At 42.6% G+C, this 21,269-nt stretch overlaps 1 protein-coding gene across 1 annotated transcript; it reads left to right on the top strand.

The window, feature by feature from the left end:
* The first annotated feature begins 1,707 nt into the window (after positions 1-1,707).
* On the top strand, positions 1,708-19,414 carry LOC134450596 (cytochrome P450 2J4-like). Its single transcript, XM_063200450.1, has 9 exons — positions 1,708-2,074; positions 10,378-10,543; positions 10,961-11,110; positions 11,781-11,941; positions 12,051-12,227; positions 14,730-14,871; positions 15,303-15,490; positions 16,440-16,584; positions 19,118-19,414. The coding sequence occupies exons 1-9, from the start codon at positions 1,877-1,879 to the stop codon at positions 19,291-19,293; spliced, it is 1,503 nt and encodes a 500-aa protein (XP_063056520.1). The 5' UTR covers positions 1,708-1,876; the 3' UTR covers positions 19,294-19,414.
* The last annotated feature ends 1,855 nt before the right edge of the window (positions 19,415-21,269 follow it).

Genomic DNA, 21,269 nt, shown 5'->3' with positions numbered 1-21,269 from the left:
TCACAGAGCAGACTGTCATGCATACGATTTCAAACTGTGATTATAGTTATTAAAATGGATTTCAATCGTAACATCTACATTATCACTCAAGGAAAATAACTACCCTCAATACCACCGAACCAGAGGCGATTTTCTTAACCCTATACTGCACGGTGTTGCCATATGGCAACAAACAATTCTTTTGGCATTTCCTGGTACAGGTATTTAAATATAAATAATAGACACTGATTGGTTTTCATATTGAAGCTGTGGCCTTGTTTTATCCAATTATGTGGTTTGTTGACATCACATGACACTACACTCTGCCAAAGGCTCGCTCTTTCCCTCACTGTACATGAGCGTGTGTCCTTGACAGATTGCTCTGGTATTGGCCAAGATTTCTCACACGTAACTTTTGTGTCTGAAATGATCATCCCAGTGGGGTATTCTGTTGTTGAGTGCATACTGGTAATTATGTGAACTGTTAGGCCACTGTAAGCGGTATCCTATTACAGCGCAATCACATTTGGATCTTATTTTATATGATAGATTACATTAAGTGATGGAGTGAGTAAGATTGCAATGTGGTAAAGACTGAGATCAGCAAGGAGTTTGTTTGAAGAGCTCAAAATTCACTACTTAGAGCGTTTTTGTAGAAAATAAATGAGTAAATAAAAATCTCGTAAGTTATGACACGAGGTTCAGCGTCCCTTATTTCAAAGACCAGAAATCGCCACTGCACCGAACGTTTTATTACAGACCCAGAAGCCTAGCAGTCTTGCCAGATTTGTCACTGTGGTGAATTTATCTGATTATATTCAATATTTGAGCTTTGTGACCCAAGTTGTGGATAGTCCTCACCTTGTCACTATAATTAGTAAAATCTGAGAAATGGTCTCATTTCTTTCCAGAGGTGTATATACTTGTGATCAATTGTTGTCCACTGTGTTGTTTATTTCGTGTCTTATTGACCCGTTCAGAATTGACGTCCTCAGGAATGCGTGCGCATTGTTGACTCAAACATACCAGAGATGTTTTAAGGGTATTACGAGAGACTCCACTCTTCCGGGTGGTACTGCACTCTAGGGGCGCCAATGGAGGAGGGCAGACTCTATTCAGAATGAAAGGGCTGCGCTCTCTCGACAGCGTCCCCTAGGTGAACTGCAGGCATGGGGAGTAGTGAGGATGTATGTAAAACTGGCTGTGAACACACACACACAAACGGACAAAGCAGACACTAAAGAGAGAAGACCTGCCGTCCTGAAGCATGTACGTTGATAAAAAATAGAGATTCCGAAAAGTGTACTATATGCTATTTTGAGAGGGAAGAGGCTGTTCCAGAAGGAGATGTTTGTTGCTACAAGACATTAAACTACTGAGTGGACTGATGACATCGCCAGGAATACCCGTGTCTGTAGTGCCCACTGCATATCTGAAGTTAGCGTGACCATCCATTATCTTATTTCGGAAAAAAAAACACCTGTCGAGTTTTCTGTACAAGTGAACAGTTCATCGTCGATTCGGTTCCAACGATGTGCGCGCAGCCAAATTACATCATATCTGTTTACAATCAGTAAAGGGGAAAACATTTCACCTCAGCTGAACCATGAGCCTGAGCTACAGACATCCTCGACCTTTGAACCCCAATAAGATCAAGTGAATTGGTTAATAAATAGCCACGTAGCATCATAACTGTGTCACGGTTCAATGTCTCCTGCTGCGCCACTGTTGTCATCTTAAATGAATCTACAAGAAATAACAAATCACTAACTACAGTGTATTGCTACTACAGCGTTGTGCCCGTTGGAGAAGAGTTTTACTGGGGGAGTTAGGGGCGCATATAATCCGTAGCTCAGTTAGGTTAACGAGGATTATCAGTCTACAGTACTTTTGAGACATGACAGTGCTGGCATATCTTTTAGAGTTGACTGACATAAAAAGCGTTTTAATTTTTGTGTCAATTTCCCTTCTGCTGTTGGACTACTTCAGGAATAAACCACCAGCGAACTTCCCTCCAGGACCGCGGTCATTACCCTTCATAGGACACCTGCACCACTTGACTGACTTCAGCAAGGTCCATCTAGAGTTCGCAAAGGTAATGTGTATGGATATATGACGAGTTCAGATGCAAAACCCCCTAACTCCATTTCTGAAGACCTGCACTTCTATATTTTTAGACAACCCCGTGGTTGGTTTGGTTTACATTCATGTACTTGATAATACATATAAATAGTTATATTACATAAATAAAATAAGAAACTATGCAATTTTGATAGCTTTGTATTAAATAAAAATTAATTAAGATTATTTTTTGAAAAGGCACTTAGGGGGTTTTGCATCTGAACTCTTCATATATAGTATAGTATGCCCTTTATTATCCTGCCATGGGGAAATTCATTTGTTGCAGCAGTAACATACAGATTGTGCAAAAACAGTAGACAGCATACATAAAACACAGGACCAGGAGGTTAAAAAGTATATATAAGATAGATAAAAGTACGTAGAGATGTTAAAGGTGGGGTTGCAGGTTAACCATTTTAAGAAAATGTACTATTATGACATCACGTTGGGGGTTCCACAGGCTCATAGGAGTCTATGTAGAACCTTAGAATCCTGGGGGAGTTCCCCCAACGTGATGTCATACCTGGAACCCCACCTAGAAAATAGAAATATCTCTGTTAAAAACAACAAGTATATTAGTAAAAGTGAAAGTGCATGCATTAGCAGCTTCATAAAAAGGAGGAGAGGGGGCTAGAACAATAATAAATAAGTAAGTCAATAAGTTAAAAAGTTAGTAAGACCATCACTACCACCACCACCACCACCACCATCATCAACATATGAATATGAATATACCTTTCATTGTCCCAGGGGGAATATGTTTTGCGTTTTGGGAACACTTGAACATACAGACTTCAGCAAAGCCCATCTAGAGTTTGCAAAGGTAATGTGTATGTGCCGGCATAATCACTGGCTGGCTAAAATGAGTAGATTAGTAGAATGATACTTTTCACTTATGCTTTTGTTTTTATTCGGTTTGCATGTAGTATGTATATTGTTGAAAGAAACTCAAATACAGACATAAAAACAGCAAGCTTAAGTGATTTCTGAGTCTAGAGTTCGCAAAGGTAATGAATATGATTATGAATATACAGTAGCTTTAATTGCCCCTGCAGGGGGGATTTGTTGCGTTTTGGGAACACTTGAACATACAGACAATTACGACATTATACAAGGACAAGACTAAAAAAAAAACATACAAAGTATTCAAATAAAAATAAAAAGTCTTGGCACAATGTGTGTGTGTGTGTGTGTGTGTGTGTGTGTGCGCCCGCGCGCGTGCGAGCCAGCCAAATGCTTCTAAAAACTGGCTGTGGCTTGTAGTCATTTCAGTGTCACTAGTCAATTTAGCAGGTAGCTTATTCTATGGTATGATGACATTAGAGGCTGATTATATTATTACATTACACTTAGCTGACACTTTTATTCAAAGCGACTTACAGGTATTTTAGGTACAGGGTATTGGTTGCAATGCCTTCTGATACCCAATGCCTTCTGACACCCAATGCCTTCTGATACCCAATGCCTTTGGGAGGCCTTTTATAGGTCGCCCAATCAGCAGCCCTCTTAGATATTGAACATCCTGTCAGGCCAGCTCCACCTGCGGGTCGGAGGAATGAAGAGCCCCAAACACTAACCAGCAGAGCCGGGCATGACACTTCTGATACCCAATGACTTCTGACACCCAATGCCTTCTGATACCCAATGCCTTCTGATACCCAATGACTTCTGATAACCAATGCCTTCTGACACCCAATGCCTTCTGATACCCAATGCCTTCTGATACCCAATGACTTTTGATACCCAATGACTTCTGACACCCAATGCCTTCTGATACCCAATGCCTTCTGATCAGGGCTCTAAATTAACTTTTTCCACCACCAGCCAATTTGGCTAGTGGACATTTTTTCTTACCAGCCAAACAGAAGTTCAACTAGCCATTTTTTTTTTATCTCGCCAAAATAAACTATGCATTAGGCTAGTTATTTGTTTAAATTATGGTCATTTTGTTCAACTATTTCTACAACACAGATACACTATAGGCCTGCATAGGCTACTATATGCCTACATAATAAGCATATTATATTACACTATATATTTTTTCATTATTTTTTAACTTCTGCTTTATTTTTTACTTTCATTACTTAGGCCTAATCAATTTGATTAGTTTTTGTTCAATTCCTCTGGAAACAGCTGAATCACATCACACAACCCACTCACATAACAGACCTTTAACATACAGTAACCAAGCACACAGCCAAACCTCACATACGCCTCACATACGCACACCCCAAGGAAGGAGAAGAGATGAAAGGAAAAGGAGAGGAGAGAGGAGGAGCGCAACAAAATGACAAGAAGACTATTTTAACTAAAAGTAAATAATATCTCGGGAATCTTCGCTTCCTTTGTTACTTCCACAGCTTCGTCGTTGGCTGTTTTTTTTTTCTTTCCGATGGCGTGGTATGGGCATTAGTTGCGCCAGGACTCGGGACATTTCAGAAGACAACTGAACTGACAGCTACGGTCACACTACTCTGACAGTCAGCTCTCCTCCTCTGCCCTTGTCGCTATTTCGTTCCACAACCACTCATTTTTAACGTCACTATTATTACGGTTACAATTACTACTAGCATTCACCAACACACAGAACCTTGCTCTAACCCCCGCCACATTCTCATCACTCGCACAAAACAGCCTACAGAACAGAAGTAGCTCTATGCATAATCTGCGTTAGTCCTGTCATTGAAACGGTCAGGGCCTCGCTGCTTCAAAAATGCAGCCTGTTACAGCAAGGTTCATATAGTAATAATAGCAGTAGTGACGTTTAAAAAGGTTGTAGCGAAAGCGACGAGAGCTTAGGAGGAGAGCTGCCTGTCAGAATAGTGTGAGCGCAGCGTAGCTGACAGAAGGCTGGTCGTCTGAAATGTTTTCAATCCTGGCGCGCGCAACAGCATGGAGTTGCCGCTCGCTGCACTGGAAAGCCCACGGTGGGAGGCTACGTCGTGACGCTAGTGTCCATGGGTAATGTAGGAAATCTCGCCGTCTAACGTTCGTCAGAGCAGCGGTTTACCGTTCATAATTTACTGTACTCCGGCGCTACCAGCCAAATTGGCGGGTAGGTATTTTTTTCTACTAGCCAAAATGAATTTTCACCCGTGTTTGGCGTGTGTTAATTTAGAGCCCTGCTTCTGATACCCAATGCCTTGTGATACCCAATGCCCAATTCTGATACCCAATGCCCAAACATGCTGATGGGAGGCCTTTTATAGGTCGCCCAATCAGCAGCCCTCTTAGATATTGAACATCCTGTCAGGCCAGCTCCACCTGCGGGTCGGAGGAATGAAGAGCCCCAAACACTAACCAGGGGGTCATTTCTCGACAGTGCCTTTGCTAACGACGTTAGCCATTTTGTTCGTTCTTAAGACCAACGTTGTAACCAAGGTCTTAAGTCGCTCGTAAGACAGTCTTCCGGCTTGGTCTTGAGTTGGTCTTAAGTTGGTCTTGCTCCTGACATTTCAGCGTCTTGGGGCAGGTTCAGGCAGAGTTCAAGTGACAGTGATTGATTACTGCCACCAAGTGCACAAGCGTCTAACTTTTACCACACAAAATGTCCAATGATTAGACAATTTTAAATATATTTGGTTGTGTATGCCGTCTTCCTGCCAGCAAGTCCTTACGTCCAACGTAGGCCACAAGAAAAATAATTGCCATTAAGAGCATTGTGCCTGAAGATGTGCAGGAAGATTGAAAGGTGCGTCAAACACAGTAGGCTACACATGACATCTTACACATGACAAGTCGTTAAATACCTGTGAAGACAATTATGCCCCCAAAATCCACCCTAATAACCAAATGTCGCTGTACATATCACTGCACAATAAAATCGCGCCAAATAACTTAGCAATGGCGTCAGCCACACGGTCCACTGTCACTGCGCACGAGGGAGAGGAGGCAGAGAGTTGCGAATATGCCCGAATTGCGCGCACACGCGCGCACGCACACACACACACACACACACACACAGTGAGAGAGAGAGAGAGAGAGAGAGAGAGAGAGAGAGAGAGAGAGAGAGAGAGAGAGAGAGAGAGATGAGTGGAAGTGTATTGGATATAGGCCTACTGTTGTGCAGATAAGGCACCTGCGCTTAATTTAAAATTCAGCCGAAATGGATATGTTACCAGTTACCACCAGCAAGTGAGAATTAGGATAGTATACATGCCATCACGCTCTTACCGGCCATTTCTGTGTAGTTATTTGGAGTGATTATGCTACAGTGATATGTAGACCGACATTTGGTTATTGGGGATGGATTTCGGTGACATGATTGCGTTGACAAGTATTTAACGACTTTCATGGAGATGTCATGTGTACTGTGTTTGACGGACCCTCCGTGCATCATCCCTTCCTGCACATCTTTACGCGTAAAGGTCATAATGGCAATTATTTTTCTTGTAGCCGTTGCACATAAAGACGTGCTGGCAGAAAGACGACAAACAGACAAATATTTTTTTGTTATTATTTCTCGACTCCTTTCAGTTATCATTTCAAGCAGCATTGAACTGTCCACTCTGTGTGGTTGTTCAAAGGGAAATGACTTAACTTGGTGCCCTCTCGCACTGAAGAGCGCAATGAAGGCATCCCTTGGGGTATCCACAGTTGAAGCCTTTTTAAAAATTACTTCAACTACAGTAAGACCGCGCTTTCTCCAGCAACCACCTTCACAGCTGTCCCTCCTTTCTTCCATCGTCGTAAAAAGACTCAAGCAACCAGTTCGTCACTTCAAGGTAGAGACATGGGTAACAACGTAGGTTACACATATCTGACCCAAAACAGAGACCCAAAGACAGCGCGACATATCAGTAGCGTGTGTGTGTGTGTCCATATTCTCAACCCTCTGCCTCGCGCATATGACAGCGGGCCGCGTTAAGTAAATGTGCAATGATTCAAATGATCCCAATGTGATGTCGCATGCCTTTCAGAGTAGGCTATCCTCACATTATTTCATTAAGCTGCATTTTTTTCCCCAGAGTTGCGATGGGTTGAAGTTCGTGTAGCGTAGTCTATACAACAATGACATAGTAGAAATGTTCACAATGTGTGCGCAATCCGACCACGTTGTGCGCGCGTGGGTATTTGTTTCCCACTGCGACAACATATTGTGAAAATTAGAACTCAAGCGGACTCAGAGGAGAATATTATGGATGTTAGAGATTTAAAAGTCCATGCATACATTTATCCCTTCGGGTCTAGAATCATTGCTATTACCCTCTGGCAAGGCATGACAACCACTCATCCACCAACCACCGGTTTCTGAGAGAAGTTACTGAAGACTTATCGTAAATTGATTTAGCAAAACCGGAATAAAATATAAGACATTGTGACATGTAATGCATTATTTGATTTCTGCTGTCGAAGAGGGATGGTTTTGAGGGCACGGTTGTGTTGACAAAGATTTGTGGACTTTGATAGCGTTGTAATTAGGCTATTGTATCTGACAGCCACGTGAATCATGACGCCGTCACTACTTTGATTGCGACCAATGCAGCCGAGCTGAGGCGAGACACTCCAATCATTTCCGAAGACTTCCTCGTGTCTGAGAACGTACGTACGTACGTCCAAAGGTTGGTCGCGACTTCGGTCGGTCTTGCGTCTAAAGACCAACTGAAGACCAACTTAAGATCAACTCAAGAGCAACTTAAGACCAACTCAAGAGCAACTTACGACCAACTCAAGACCGACTTAAGACGGTTAGCAAAGACAAGAATCGAGAAACGGAGTCCAGCAGAGCCGGGCATGACACTTCTGATACCCAATGCCTTCTGATACCCAATGACTTCTGATACCCAATGCCGCCTGATACCCAATGCCTTCTGATACCAAATGCCCAATTCTGATACCCAATGCCCAATTCTGATACCCAATGCTTTCTGATACCCAATGCCGCCTGATACCCAATGCCTTCTGATACCAAATGCCCAATTCTGATACCCAATGCCTTCTGATACCCAATGCCTTCTAAATGCCTTCTGATACCCAATGCCTTCTAAATGCCTTCTGATACCCAATGCCTTCTGATACCCAATGCCTTCTAAATGCCTTCTGATACCCAATGCCTTCTGATACCCAATGCTTTCTGATACCCAATGCTGCCTGATACCCAATGCCCAATTCTGATACCCAATGCCTTCTGATGCCCAATGCCCAATTCTGATACCCGAAGCTTTCTGATACCCAATGCCGCCTGATACCCAATGCCTTCTGATACCAAATGCCTCCTGATACCCAATACCCAATGCCCAATTCTGATACCCAATGCCTTCTGATACCAAATGCCCAATTCTGATACCCAATGCCCAATTCTGATACCCAATGCCCAATTCTGATACCCAATGCTTTCTGATACCCAATGCCGCCTGATACCCAATGCATTCTGATACCAAATGACCAATTCTGATACCCAATGCCGCCTGATACCCAATGCCTTCTGATACCAAATGCCCAATTCTGATACCCAATGCCTTCTGATACCCAATGCTTTCTGATACCCAATGCCTTCTGATACCCAATGCCCCCTGATACCCAATGCCTTCTGATACCCAATGCCTCCTGATACCCAATGCATTCTGATACCCAATGCCTTATGTGATGCTGCTCAACATTTCAAGTGTGTCTGGCCAGGGCTCTATCCCTGATATTTATAATGTCCTAGAATTCAGGACCAATGCAAGTAGAGCTTTTCCATTGGCTTGATGGGGGGTGTTCAAGGAAATGACACACTCCCTCTGTCATTTATTTGACCCCAGTGGTAGGTAAGTGAAAGAAAAAGACGACCTCGGCTTGGGCTTATAAAGGTGGGGTTGAATGCTTGGCAAGGATGATGGACAGACATGTCTAACACGACTTCCCAAGACATAAACTCACTCGACATTGAGGAGGTCCCATGCCAGCGCAGTGACTACTAGACTAGTTGCCTCGCTGTGCAGCAGAAAATCTGTTCCTGCGATAATTTAACACTATGTGACATAAATGTGGCGCAGACGTTACTCCCATATGCCGCGTCTTGGACACAATTTCCAACCAGGGCGCTTCATGCAGGTCACTCTGCACACTATAAAGTCTGCACAGCACTGCTCCATCAAAAACGAGCACAGTATAAAGGCATTTCATGGAGACAGAATAAGCCTGCACTCTGAGAAACCGCTCACTGTATCATGAGGTGGCCAGACAAAACACTCAAAGAGTTGAAGACGCCATAGTCAGGCTACAGAATCAACGTATTGCTATTGAGTTTCTGAATTTTTCACTGCACCGTAATAAACCCAAAACAGCTATGGGTATTAGTGGTGTCAACAATGATCGATTCGGCGATCCGAATCGATCCGGGGCATGGACAATCCAGATCCAGATCCGGCAAGTTCCAGAATCAATCCGGCAATTTTTTTAAGTTTCAATTACTTCCATGGATATTTCGGGAGCAAATGAATGTTAAATTAAATAAAAACACTTCAAAACATTGCAATGCTGATACAGACTGATACAGAAAACAGCCAATAAATTGTTGCTCAGTATCTGACTACTTGTATTTCCTCATCATGGCTGAACATTTGCTTTGCGTTCAGTAGAAATGTAATGCATTGCAATGCATTGTAGAATTGAATCGAATCGGATTGGATCTAATAGAATCGAATCGAATCGGATCTACTACCTCCCGAATCGTGATCGAATCGGATCGTGAGGGCAGTGCCGATCCACACCACTAATGGGTATCGTATTGTCTCTTCTCAAGCCTGATTATCATCGACTTTCAAATATTTGAGACTTGATCTGGCCTCGAGCATAATGAGTAACGTTTCCCAGGCGGCATGGTCAACCTGCCTCCCTTAGGTTGTCACAGGGCGAGGCCAGGAAAAGGCTGTGCCGCAGTTTAAACTAACATTTCTTAGTCCCAATAGAACGTCTCAGCTTAAACCGTGTCACTGCCTTGAACACGCCTCCACCCAGGACCGTTGAAGCTGCTCAAAGTTGATTGGTTCCTGACAAGGGTTAAGTTCCCGATTTTTCTAGAGATCAGAAACAATATTGTTCGTGGTCTGACTTGAAGCAACGCCGAAGGTGTTGCGTCACTGGGAGGGCGTAGCCTGGCTGCTCTGCCATGGCTAATTTAAAGAAGCTACATTGGCCTTTTATTCCATATCCAGGCTCCGCTCTCGCGGTGGCGCAACGCCCTCGGCTCAGCTACGAGTTCTGAAGTGTATGAAGTGTATTCAGTCTTTTTTCCAATGTATTGACTCATTATTCAATCTTTTTTTTTGCTTTTGCATTGCGTGTCTCTTCCAGTTTGCTGAAAAATATGGGAATATATTCAACTTTCGGCTTTTCGGTCCAAGACTTGTGGTTCTCAACGGCCACAAAGTAGTGAGAGAACTATATGTCAATCAAGGAGACCATTTTGCTGACAGACCAACTGGCATACCATTATTTGAGGACATTTTTGGTGGCAAAGGTGATTATTTTTCTCCACTTGTGTTGCATACGAAAACAAGCATTTTCACAGACAGAAACATCAATTATGGGTAACACTTTATTTTAGGGATACATCTATTAGCACTAATACATACAATGTGTCTGTATAAGTAACTTGTAAGGCATGTACAAAGCAAAATCAAACATTTGTTAGGCATGTATTCGCAAATGTCTTGTTCATGCACAATAAGGGATTTACTACCAATTTAACCTTAGTAAGGACCTAGTAGACCTTAGCGTTTGCTTAGTATATGCCTTACAAGTTACTTATGCAGGCATTAACATTGTATGTATCAGTGCTAATGTATCCCTAAAATAAAGTGTTACCCAATTACGTTATGTCATGGTGTTAATATTTTTTTTAAATTCAGAATCGTTGTGTTGTTTGTCTCTGAAGGTCTTGTTGCTTCCAATGGATATAGCTGGAAACAGCAAAGGAGGTTTGCTCTGCACACTCTGAGGAACTTTGGACTGGGCAAGAGAAGCCTTGAGCCGTCAATTCTTCTGGAATGCCGATATCTAAACGAAGCATTTAGCAATGAGCAAGGTAATTATTGCAGTTCTCTACTTCAGTAATTCTGCAATTATAACTAGAAATGCACCGGATCTGGAACCGGATACCGGATCCTACAAAAGGGTTGAAACACATAGTCTACTCGCACACATGGGCCCTTTTTATTACGTTGGCTCAGACTAATTTTTAGACTCATTGGCTAACTGCCACACTGTCTGCAGCGGCCGCTTCCAAAGGGCTTTCACTCCATGCAGGTTTGTGAAAGACTGACTGAAAAGTCTAGGCTAGAGATGCACCAGATCCTGATTTTTAGGTAACATGCCGGATACCGGATCCACTGCTTAAGATCCTGCCGGATCCTGTGAAAAACCCTATTATCCTGCCGGATCCGGAACTGGATCCGGATCCGGTGCATCTCTAATTATAACAAATATAAAAAACATGTCCATCTGTAAATGAGCGTGCAGTAGCCTTGTGCATATGATGATAGGATATTTTACACAAAAAAAAACTTGCAGTCGGCAGAATTTTTTGTTGCCATGTGCTTTCTGGTTTTGGAACTGGTGAATGAAGGGGTTTAATCTCATCTTTAAATATCAAAACAGTTAAAGCTGAAAGCAGCATAAGCTGTTTAATATGGTGTAATTCTGTATGTTCTTTGTCAGGTGCGTGTCTTCTCAACATTTTTTTATGATTCTTCTAGGTAAGGCCTTTAACCCCCAGTGGCTCGTTAACAATGCTGTGTCCAACATCATCTGCGTGCTGGTGTTTGGGGAACGTTTCGAGTACAGCGACGATGACTTCCAGGCCCTCCTGAGGAACATCAATTTAGCCGTCAGCCTGGAGGCGGGTATTTGGGCACAGGTCAGACTCCCCTACACTCAATATAGGCCTACGTATTTAAGTGCCTGAAGAAACCAGACACTTCAGATGTCAATGTATACTATTTGACTTTTCTGTTTTATCTTCATAGTTCTACAACATGTTCCCATGGATATTCCGCAGAATACCTGGTCCCCACAGGAAAATATTGACCACGTGGAATAAAGTGGTTACCTTTGTAAGGGACAAAGTTGAAGACCATCGTGCAGACTGTGATCCCTCAAACCCCAGAGACTATATTGACTGCTTCCTCACAGAGATGGAAAAGGTGGGTTAAGTGTGGAGTAGTACTTGGAGCCTATTCAGGTAGTCTGTATTTACTTATGACATGAACGCTGACAAAACGTGGTAGTGTGGGTGGTGTTGACCTGGTGGTCATAAGTTTATAAGACAAGCAAACACAATTTCAGCTGCTGGAAGTCTATTACAATCTTTTCCTCGGGCAAAGCACTCGGGCAAAGCACTGCATTTTCAAACTGTGACTTCTCATTTAGCCTAGCCAGGCAACTATCCTTAGGGCCAAAACATACCAAGGCGGAACGGAACGATCCCGGCACGAACGCGGTCTTTCTGCTTAGTTTTGGCCGGCGTGTTTTTCAATGCCTTTCACACTGACAGCGTCGGCGTGCGCGGCCAGTCCTATTCAAAACCCTCCCCACAGCCAAAGCTAGCATGCTACTTTGCCATTCATTTGAATGAGACACAGCCGTTCGCCGGCGTGAAAAATACGCTCGAGTTCTATTTTCCAAATGCAGCGCGGAGCCGGCCCGACTACCACCGGTTGTTGTGTAAGGACAGATATGTTTCAATGTATTTTCACCGACGCCGGTAAAAAAACGCGGCCGTTCCGCAACGCTTTACCACTCTGGTGTGTAAGAGCCCTTAAAATATTCGGAATTCCAACTGGACAGGAGACCAACCATTTCTGAGCAACATCTTGATGAGATGTGTTCAAGTCAATGACACATTTTTTCAGTAAGTAGATGAGTGAAGGAATGGCTGGTCTTACTGATTGTAGGTTCAATCAGTAGCAGAGGCATTTCATGAACGCAAGTCACACACACCCTATGCATCTCTCTTGGAGAAATGTGGTGACAATGTGAGTAGCCTTGGCAAGATCAAATGTTTACAGAGTTTTGAAGCGACGATAGCCAGGCTACTAAAACTCTATACTCTACACAACAGGGTCATGGGATGTCCTCAGCTATAATAAGCTAAATGTCTTGTAAATGAATAGCCATAAAAAAAGAATTCATTAGTTCACTATCTGAAATTTGGATTAGTCATATATGCATACATCTTCGTTCTCGCTTCGTTCCCATGATCGTGCGGCTCTCGCAGGAGGGGCTTTCCATGTGCTGGAAGATCATGAAAAGTGCTCCATAGGGTCCGCACGAGCAAACCACTGCACTCAAGAAGCTGAGATAGTAGGATAAGGCGGCGTATGGGGCAAGATCGCTGGCCGTGGTGCTGACGTACGGCCACGACTGAGAAACGTCTTAGCGATAGACATTCTTGAGCTCGGGAGTATGGAGTGCCACTGAGAGCTCTGTGCCTGCAGATATGTGGGAGCTTTGAGCGGACACCCCCTGGCCGATGATGGTCATAGAGCAAAGGAGTAAGCCTGATGAATGAACCGAACAGCAATGGGAGGGAAGGTGAACGGGGAGGTGGTGAGTGCGAGCGAGAAAGCAAATATCTGACTGGAGACAGGTGTGCAGATACTAAATGTTGTGTAGTTAATTAAGGGGCATTCTAAATTTCAGTGAGCCGAAATTATACTGAAGGATACTCATGAACGGCGTGATGTTTTCCATGTGCATTACGCCCATTTGTGGGGGAAAACAGCCCACGCAAGTCAATTGGTGATGTTGGGGTTTAATAAACGAAAGATACGGACCTGTAGACTAGCGTTGTTCACGCGCAACATGCCGAAAATGTGTTGTGTTGCCGGTTGGTCAAATAATAGAGCCAATCAGCCGTGGCTAAAGCATGGACTGTGTTCATTTAGGCTAGCCAATTTAGCATGTAAGTCAATGAGACATTCGGCTTGTTTTCCCCCATAAAGGGGCGTAACGCACATTTACAAGTTAAGTACCCGGATGGTTGTTCATGAGTATGGTTATGCGGAGAATGAGCTTCAGGTGGGTGAATAGGAGGGTGTAAACTTGTCAGGATCATAACCAAATGTCAATGAATGATAACAGTCATGAAACATGTATGACATTGATATAATGCTTATGACACTACTGTGTATGGCACAGTTTTGACACTGCTTTCACATTGTTAGGTGGGTTTCTCCATCTGTCTTATAACTGAAACAGCTTTAGCATTTTGCATTTGCACATTGCTGTAAAACACTGTAAATCATTGAGCTACAAATTTGGGATGAGATTTTACAGTTAATGACTGTGATACCCTGGTAATTCTCAACAGTGCACAATTTTTCAAGCAAAAAACTGACCATGACCACACATTTGACATGAAAATGAGCTTCAAATGATAAAATGGTATTGGCATAACAACCATTTTATTAAATAGATTGTAAAACGTTGAATTATAGAACAATGTCAGATAAAAATCAGGCAAAATAAGGCCAATTCGCATTTTATGGACTAACGGCCAATAGGGGGCGCCACTGCCTCCAATGATTTTTGGAAACCTTAGACCCATACCTAATACCCTGCCAAAAATCAGAAACTTATCACAAAGTGAAAGATTTTCACGAATTCGTTCTAGACTAATTCCTCTTTTTGTTTGTTTTCTGTAGTGGAAGGATGACAAAGCAGCAGGCTTCAATGTGGAGAACTTGTGTTTCTGCACCCTGGACCTGTTTACAGCAGGAACAGAGACCACGTCAGCCACGCTGTACTGGGCACTGCTGTACATGATCAAGTATCCAGAGATACAGCGTGAGGAAAACACATGATCTGTTCTCTATGCTCTGATTCAATTAAAGTGATACTGTCCCATTTTTGGAAATAAGCTTTTTTTACTCTTCCCCTTGAGTTAAAGAATAGGTTTTTACCGTTCTCCTGTACTTTCAAACATTCTCTGGGTATGGCAGTGCAAATTTTACCTCCATGCTAGCAGTTAACATTGAGGATGACACCAGCTCGCGGCTAACTGGCCTTAAAGGACTCTTAGCTTGGAGGTAAAATGTGCACTGCCATAACTAGAAAACGGTTGGAAGTACAGGAGAACGGCAAAAGCCTATTATTTAACTCAAGGGGGCGGGGTGTAAAATAAGATTATTTCCAAAAATGGGACAGTATCACTTTAAATATTAGTGTAAGTTTTAACAATTTATTTAATGTCCATTAACGTGTGCCTCAATTTTCAGGAAAGGTGCAGGAGGAGATAGATCGAGTGGTGGGATCGTCAAGGCAGCCTTCCGTAGCCGACCAGGAGAACATGCCGTACGCGGACGCTGTCATCCATGAGATCCAGAGATTTGGAGACGTTATTCCTCTGAACCTGGTTAGAAGTGCCACGAAAGAGACTCAAGTTGGAGAATATGTTATTCCTAAGGTGACTTGAGGATGTTCTTTGAATTACTAGGCTGTACACTGTGGTAACTTTTTTATTAACCCACATTGCTAATTAAGATTATTAGCTGGGCCAATAAAATAGTCCATAACCCAATTTAATTAATAAGACTTAATCTGGGCTATTGCCTGTTGCACAATATATAACCATCCTACCCGCTATCTGACTCGTGTATGTTTACCACTATTTAACAATTAATACCTAAGCACTTACATTATTGTTATTACCATTACATAGGCCTACTTAGTTATTATTTAGTTCATTGGCCTCAATCAGCCATAAGCATACATTACCCTAACACAGTCACAGAACCACAGTTAAGAGTAAAATGAAGCTAGTTTACATACAAGATAATATCTGTTAATTTCCAATAAATTATTCTAAATATTAATGATTATTAATTATTAATGATTATTTTTGCCAGAGAATCGTATATGAGAGTGAGATAAAGCAGGCGGGTCCACTCATGGGTGCCGCGAGAGGGGAAAATGTGGTACAGATTCTAAGGGCCCAACAGCACTGACAGGCCCTTGGAAGGATGCTGATAACATAATTTGTTATTTTTGGGAGCCCAAAATTTGAATCTTTCATGGGGCCCAACATTTTTAGCGGCGCCCCAGGGTCCACTTTACGTCGGGTGAGTCCTCTTAGCGCTATAGATGGCAGTAGCGCATGTCTTGTGCAAACACTACGAAATGAGAAGAAGAAGGAGGGACAACAACGCCCCCTTAGGAGACCAAATTTTGAGCACACACTTTTGCATTGAGCCGGCGTGTTTCGATAAATTCCTCTTTATTATATATCCAACCTCTTTGATTTTTACCTTGGACTTTCTTGAGTGTATGCGGAATATATAAATGCTGTTCAATGTTCAATGTTGAGAAAACAGAATAGGCTCATGTGATTGTTGTGCATTGTTTTGGTTTCTCAGGGAACAATGGTAATGGGGACCCTGAATTCTATTCTGTTTGACAAGACGGAGTGGGAGACGCCGCACATCTTCAACCCAGCGGGCCACTTCCTGGATGCAGAGGGGAAGTTCCGGAAGAGGGAGGCCTTCCTGCCGTTCTCCTTGGGTGCGTATAAGAATATTCAGCCTCTGAGGAGTGTAATCCACCTGGTGTAGCAATGTCCTGCTACTTAAACCCATTTTAACCTGATTACTCATATATGTTATTTACCCTTTGATGTCTGCAGTAGCGGCCGGTGGCTGGGGAAACAGGCAGGGCAGAAATTTTTGGCGATCAAGTCCATAATAATTAAATCAATACGGTATCATTTACGAGTTGATTTGCGTGTGGGCAAGACAGGAGAGCGTTTCCCCACAGTGTTTGGTGTGTTAGTAAAACTCCACCTCCCGTGATACACCGCACCAGGCATGCGCCTTATCTGTTCAACTTCTGAAGAAAGCTGTTTTTGACAGTTCTCTCCACGCAGCTAGTTCTCTTGCTCATTTAAGCAGAGTGACTGCACACATGTTAAGAAATTACAAGAAAAATGTCTTGTCTGCTCGCGGAGTTGGAGTTTGCGACAAGCAACACGACAAGAATATGCACTCCACGCAACCGGACAGCACGAACAATCAGGGAAAGGCTAGCACCCAAAGCAGAGCAAAACTCCTCGTATGCAAACATACTCGTTTGAAATGTAGAAGCATTTTTGTAGACCAACATGCGAAACAAACTGTCCTCAAGTAGGCTACTACAGTACAAGCTGCTGCTGCCTACAGGCGAGTGATCACGCGTTCACCGTTCGTACAAGGGAAATTTGCGGCAATGGAGTTAATAAAATCCCACAGGTTAGAGATGAGCGGAGTAATATGTTTTTTGTGTCTTTTTCAACGCAGGCAGGGCCGCCGACCTGTCATTGGTCAGAGCAGATCATACATCTGCCCTGACAGCATCCATACAGTCGTGCTTATGAAATGATATTATGCTAAGTAGGCTACAGTGCTAATTTTGTAGAATGGGATCGGGGCGAGGGGGCCGGGCTTAGCTGAGGCGACGAGAAATCTGCCCAGGCCAGTGGCCATAGACCCTAACGTTAAACAGCCACACTGGATGTAAACTAGACTTCTCAACAAAAATAAAACCCGATTCCACTCGCAAAGATCGTCACAAACCACAACATTGATGTAATACGATTCCCAGTGTGATTGAGGTTGCAATACATATTTTATCTACAATTTCTGAATGGATCTACTTTTCTCAGAGGAAGAATCTTTGGAGGGGCACTGCCCATCTGCCCTTAATGAACCGGCCGCGCCTGGATGCCTGGGGACACATATACACTGCATTCAGCCTCTAGAGATTTTAGCTTTCTTAAATAAAAATGAGGGTATGTTACTGAAAACATTCTAATGCGAGATTAGGGCCTTAGGAAGAGGGAGGCCTTCCTGCCGTTCTCCTTGGGTGAGAATACCTCTACTCTTAGAGCAGGGGTTCCCAACCTTTTCCAACGTGGGGCCCACTCAAAATTGTCACAAATGTTCAGGGCCCACTTCTGACCCAATAAAGAATAAAACTCAAATAAATCAATAGCAACACACCTCAATTTTTTTAATCATTTTTAGAAAATGATTTCAAGGCCCCATCCCATAGGTTGAAAATCACTGTCTTAGAGTATGTTCTTTGCACATTTGTTCAATCAGAATATGTTTTTGCACATTGCCTTTTTATTTTTTTTCCTCCATTTTTATTTTTCCCCTCCCTGACTTTACCTGTGTTATGTGTGTTAAATGTCCATGTGGGCATTATGTGTATTTATGTAAGCTACTTGACACCTGAATTTCCCCTCGGGGATCAATAAAGTTACTCTACTCTACTCTAATATCCATATCAGAATATCCAGCCATGAATATTCAGCCTCTGCAAAATGTAATCCAACTGTTGAAGCAATGCCCTGTTACTTTAAAGGAGAATTACGGGCAATTTCAACATTGCATTACATTACACTTGGTTGACACTTTTATCCAACACGGGACGTTAAAATGCCGAAAATTACATCTAAGAAATGCTACATTTTCTGGGGGAGGACCCCCCCGACCCCCCGCGACGATGAACTGTCCAGTATTTTTTTTCATTGACAGTTGGCAACCATAGTGCTGCATGACAAAGGCAATTTTATGACCCGTTGACCATGTGAACACTAGTACCTGGTAGAAGACATGGACCTTTGCTGACAGTGATTGCGTACATAATAAAATGGGAGCCTGGTACTCCCTGCAGATGTTTTAAGAGAATGCCAAGCAATATTAAACCTGGTGAAATACGAATATTTTAGCTGTTTAGCAAAAAAAAAAATGTATCAGCAGGAGAGTAAAATCAATCATAAAAAGCAGCAAATGGGCAAATGGCGTTTGGCATACTAAACGTAAGTCATTGTATTTTCCCTTTTGTTTAGTGTTTGTTTCTATTTTGAAAATTAAATGATTTGTCCTTAACCAGTACCATGCATAGCAGTGTGGAGAGGTAATGAATTTAGGATGAAAAAAGTAGTAGATTGTGCATTGAATACATGGTGACTTTGTTCAAATGTGTCCTTTAAATGGAAGTCATTGTATTCCCCATTTGTTTCTATGTTGTGTGAATTGCTCCTTTCTTGCCTCAGGTAAAAGAGTGTGCCCAGGAGAGCAGCTGGCTAGAATGGAGCTCTTCCTCTTCTTCACCTCTCTGCTGCAGCGATTCTCCTTCTCACCACCAGAGGGAGTAGAACCCAGCTTGGAGTCCCAACTGTCCTCCACTAACAGCCCCCGACCCTACCGACTGTGTGCCACTCCTCGTTGACGTCCACAGGAGCACAGTGGCACTTCTCTGTTTTAGTGGCTGTGTTGTAGTGGGTGTTATTACACAATGGGAAAATATTATAATTAAATTATATATTAAAATATATATTTTATATAATAATAAAATATGATAAAATAATATAATATATATACACTCCTTTCAGTAAACAATAAGTAATTTTGGGTGTATCTATACATTTTCTGTAGCCTATACCAGGGATTCAACTTTGGGCCGCGGCCCTATGGTTAAGAATCCCTGGCCTATACAATATTAAGGACCGTGTTATCAATGTGTATTTAGCCAATTGGATATTTTTGGTGGAATAAAGTCATGTTGCAATGGTACAAAATATCTGAATTACTATCCAAATATAGTGAATTGCTTTTCTAGCCTCTTTGCACAGATGTGCCCACCTGCCTTTTCACTCATTGCTGACAACACTCAACAACATTGCCATGACATTACTGAGAGCATTAAGCAAGCCGGTCGTTACAATTTTGGTGACAGTAAGGTTATAACATATGGCTCTGCGTAAAAGTTTGAGGACTCTGTCAGGATGTTTGAATTCATTATTTGAATATATTTGAACTCACAGCCAAAGAAGTTGTTCAGGGTTATCACTGTCATCATATGGAGCTCCTTGAAAAGAGGGGCGCCCCCAAGTGGTGGCTAGTGGTGGCTACCGCCACCACGTGATCACCCTCAGCCACCACGTTAGCCACCACAACCAGAGCCATCTAATATCAGAGTTACGCCACTCCCATAGACCCCTATGGACCAATCTTTCCACAGCAATGGCGGCTCTCATGGAGCCTCACGGAGCGTTAACATGGAAATCCCCATTGACTTTAGTTCTATTAGAAGTTACTTAGTTCCAGGAGGTGGCAGTAGAACACAGAAAATGTGGTAAAGGTAATGTAATTTGTTTGTACTTAATCTTTGTTTGGTATGTGATGGTTCTGTGTTAGTTTCCAACGAGCAGAAGTTTACTGTTAGGAAACATTTTAATCTACGCGAATCACATCACCAACCGACTTCCTGGTCCCCGGTTTGCGCAACTCTGTTATTAGATGGCTCTGACCACAACAACATCTGTTTAACTGGCTGTCTTGCATGGCTTGTAGCATTAGCTAAACTACAACTCCCAGCATGCACGATAACAAGCTACGCTAGGTGGACCCGCCCCTCCCTCGAATCGAGAGTCAGTCGAAAGACGTAAGCTCTTCATTTCATCAGTTGCGTCGGCCGGGCAGGCTGCGTACAGCAGTGAGATGGACAATAACAAAGGTGTCAGTCTGTAAATAAATGATTTACAACGTTCTCTGTGCTCCGTTTTTGAAAAGTTAGGACCCATATTTGATTACAAACAATGTGTTGAGGACTTCAAACTGGTTGTTGCTAGGAAATGGCATTTTAGCCTCCTACAGCTAACTGAAATGCTACTTCAAAAAACGAACTGCTTGTTAAACATTTCATACTTATAAACTGTCCCCTAATACTTCGTTTTGAATGCTAACTTAAGCCCTTCTTTAGGTTACAAACAAAGTCGGACAACTTGAAGATGTATTGACGGTTGCTGAATCAATATTGGATCTCTGCTGTTTTGTTAAAACGTCTGATGTCCTCCCCTTTGCTAGGTCACATTAGTAGCAGTAACTTATAGAAAGCTACCATTGCACATTCTGTTTGTCAGCAGGGCTGTCATTAATGAAACCATAAGCAAAATGTTAGCTTCATTTGTTTTAAAAGTGTTACACGTATATTTGAAGACCAGATTCATGAAGATGTATTTGTTAGTGTGAAAACCAATATGCCTTTTCAGGTGCCAATTGAGCAAGGCACCCACTGGGAAAATGTAGTTCCTGTGTCAATATGAGACACTTTTTCTCCACGTGTGTGTGTGTGTGTGTGTGTGTTTGTCTGTCAACTTGTGACATTTTATATTATTAACATTTTTAATTGAATGACGGCACTAT

This window comes from Engraulis encrasicolus, chromosome 6, assembly GCF_034702125.1.
Source record: "Engraulis encrasicolus isolate BLACKSEA-1 chromosome 6, IST_EnEncr_1.0, whole genome shotgun sequence".
Lineage (NCBI taxonomy): Eukaryota > Metazoa > Chordata > Actinopteri > Clupeiformes > Engraulidae > Engraulis > Engraulis encrasicolus.
Note: the sequence above shows the minus strand (reverse complement) of the source record. Positions and strands in the feature narration are given on the sequence as shown.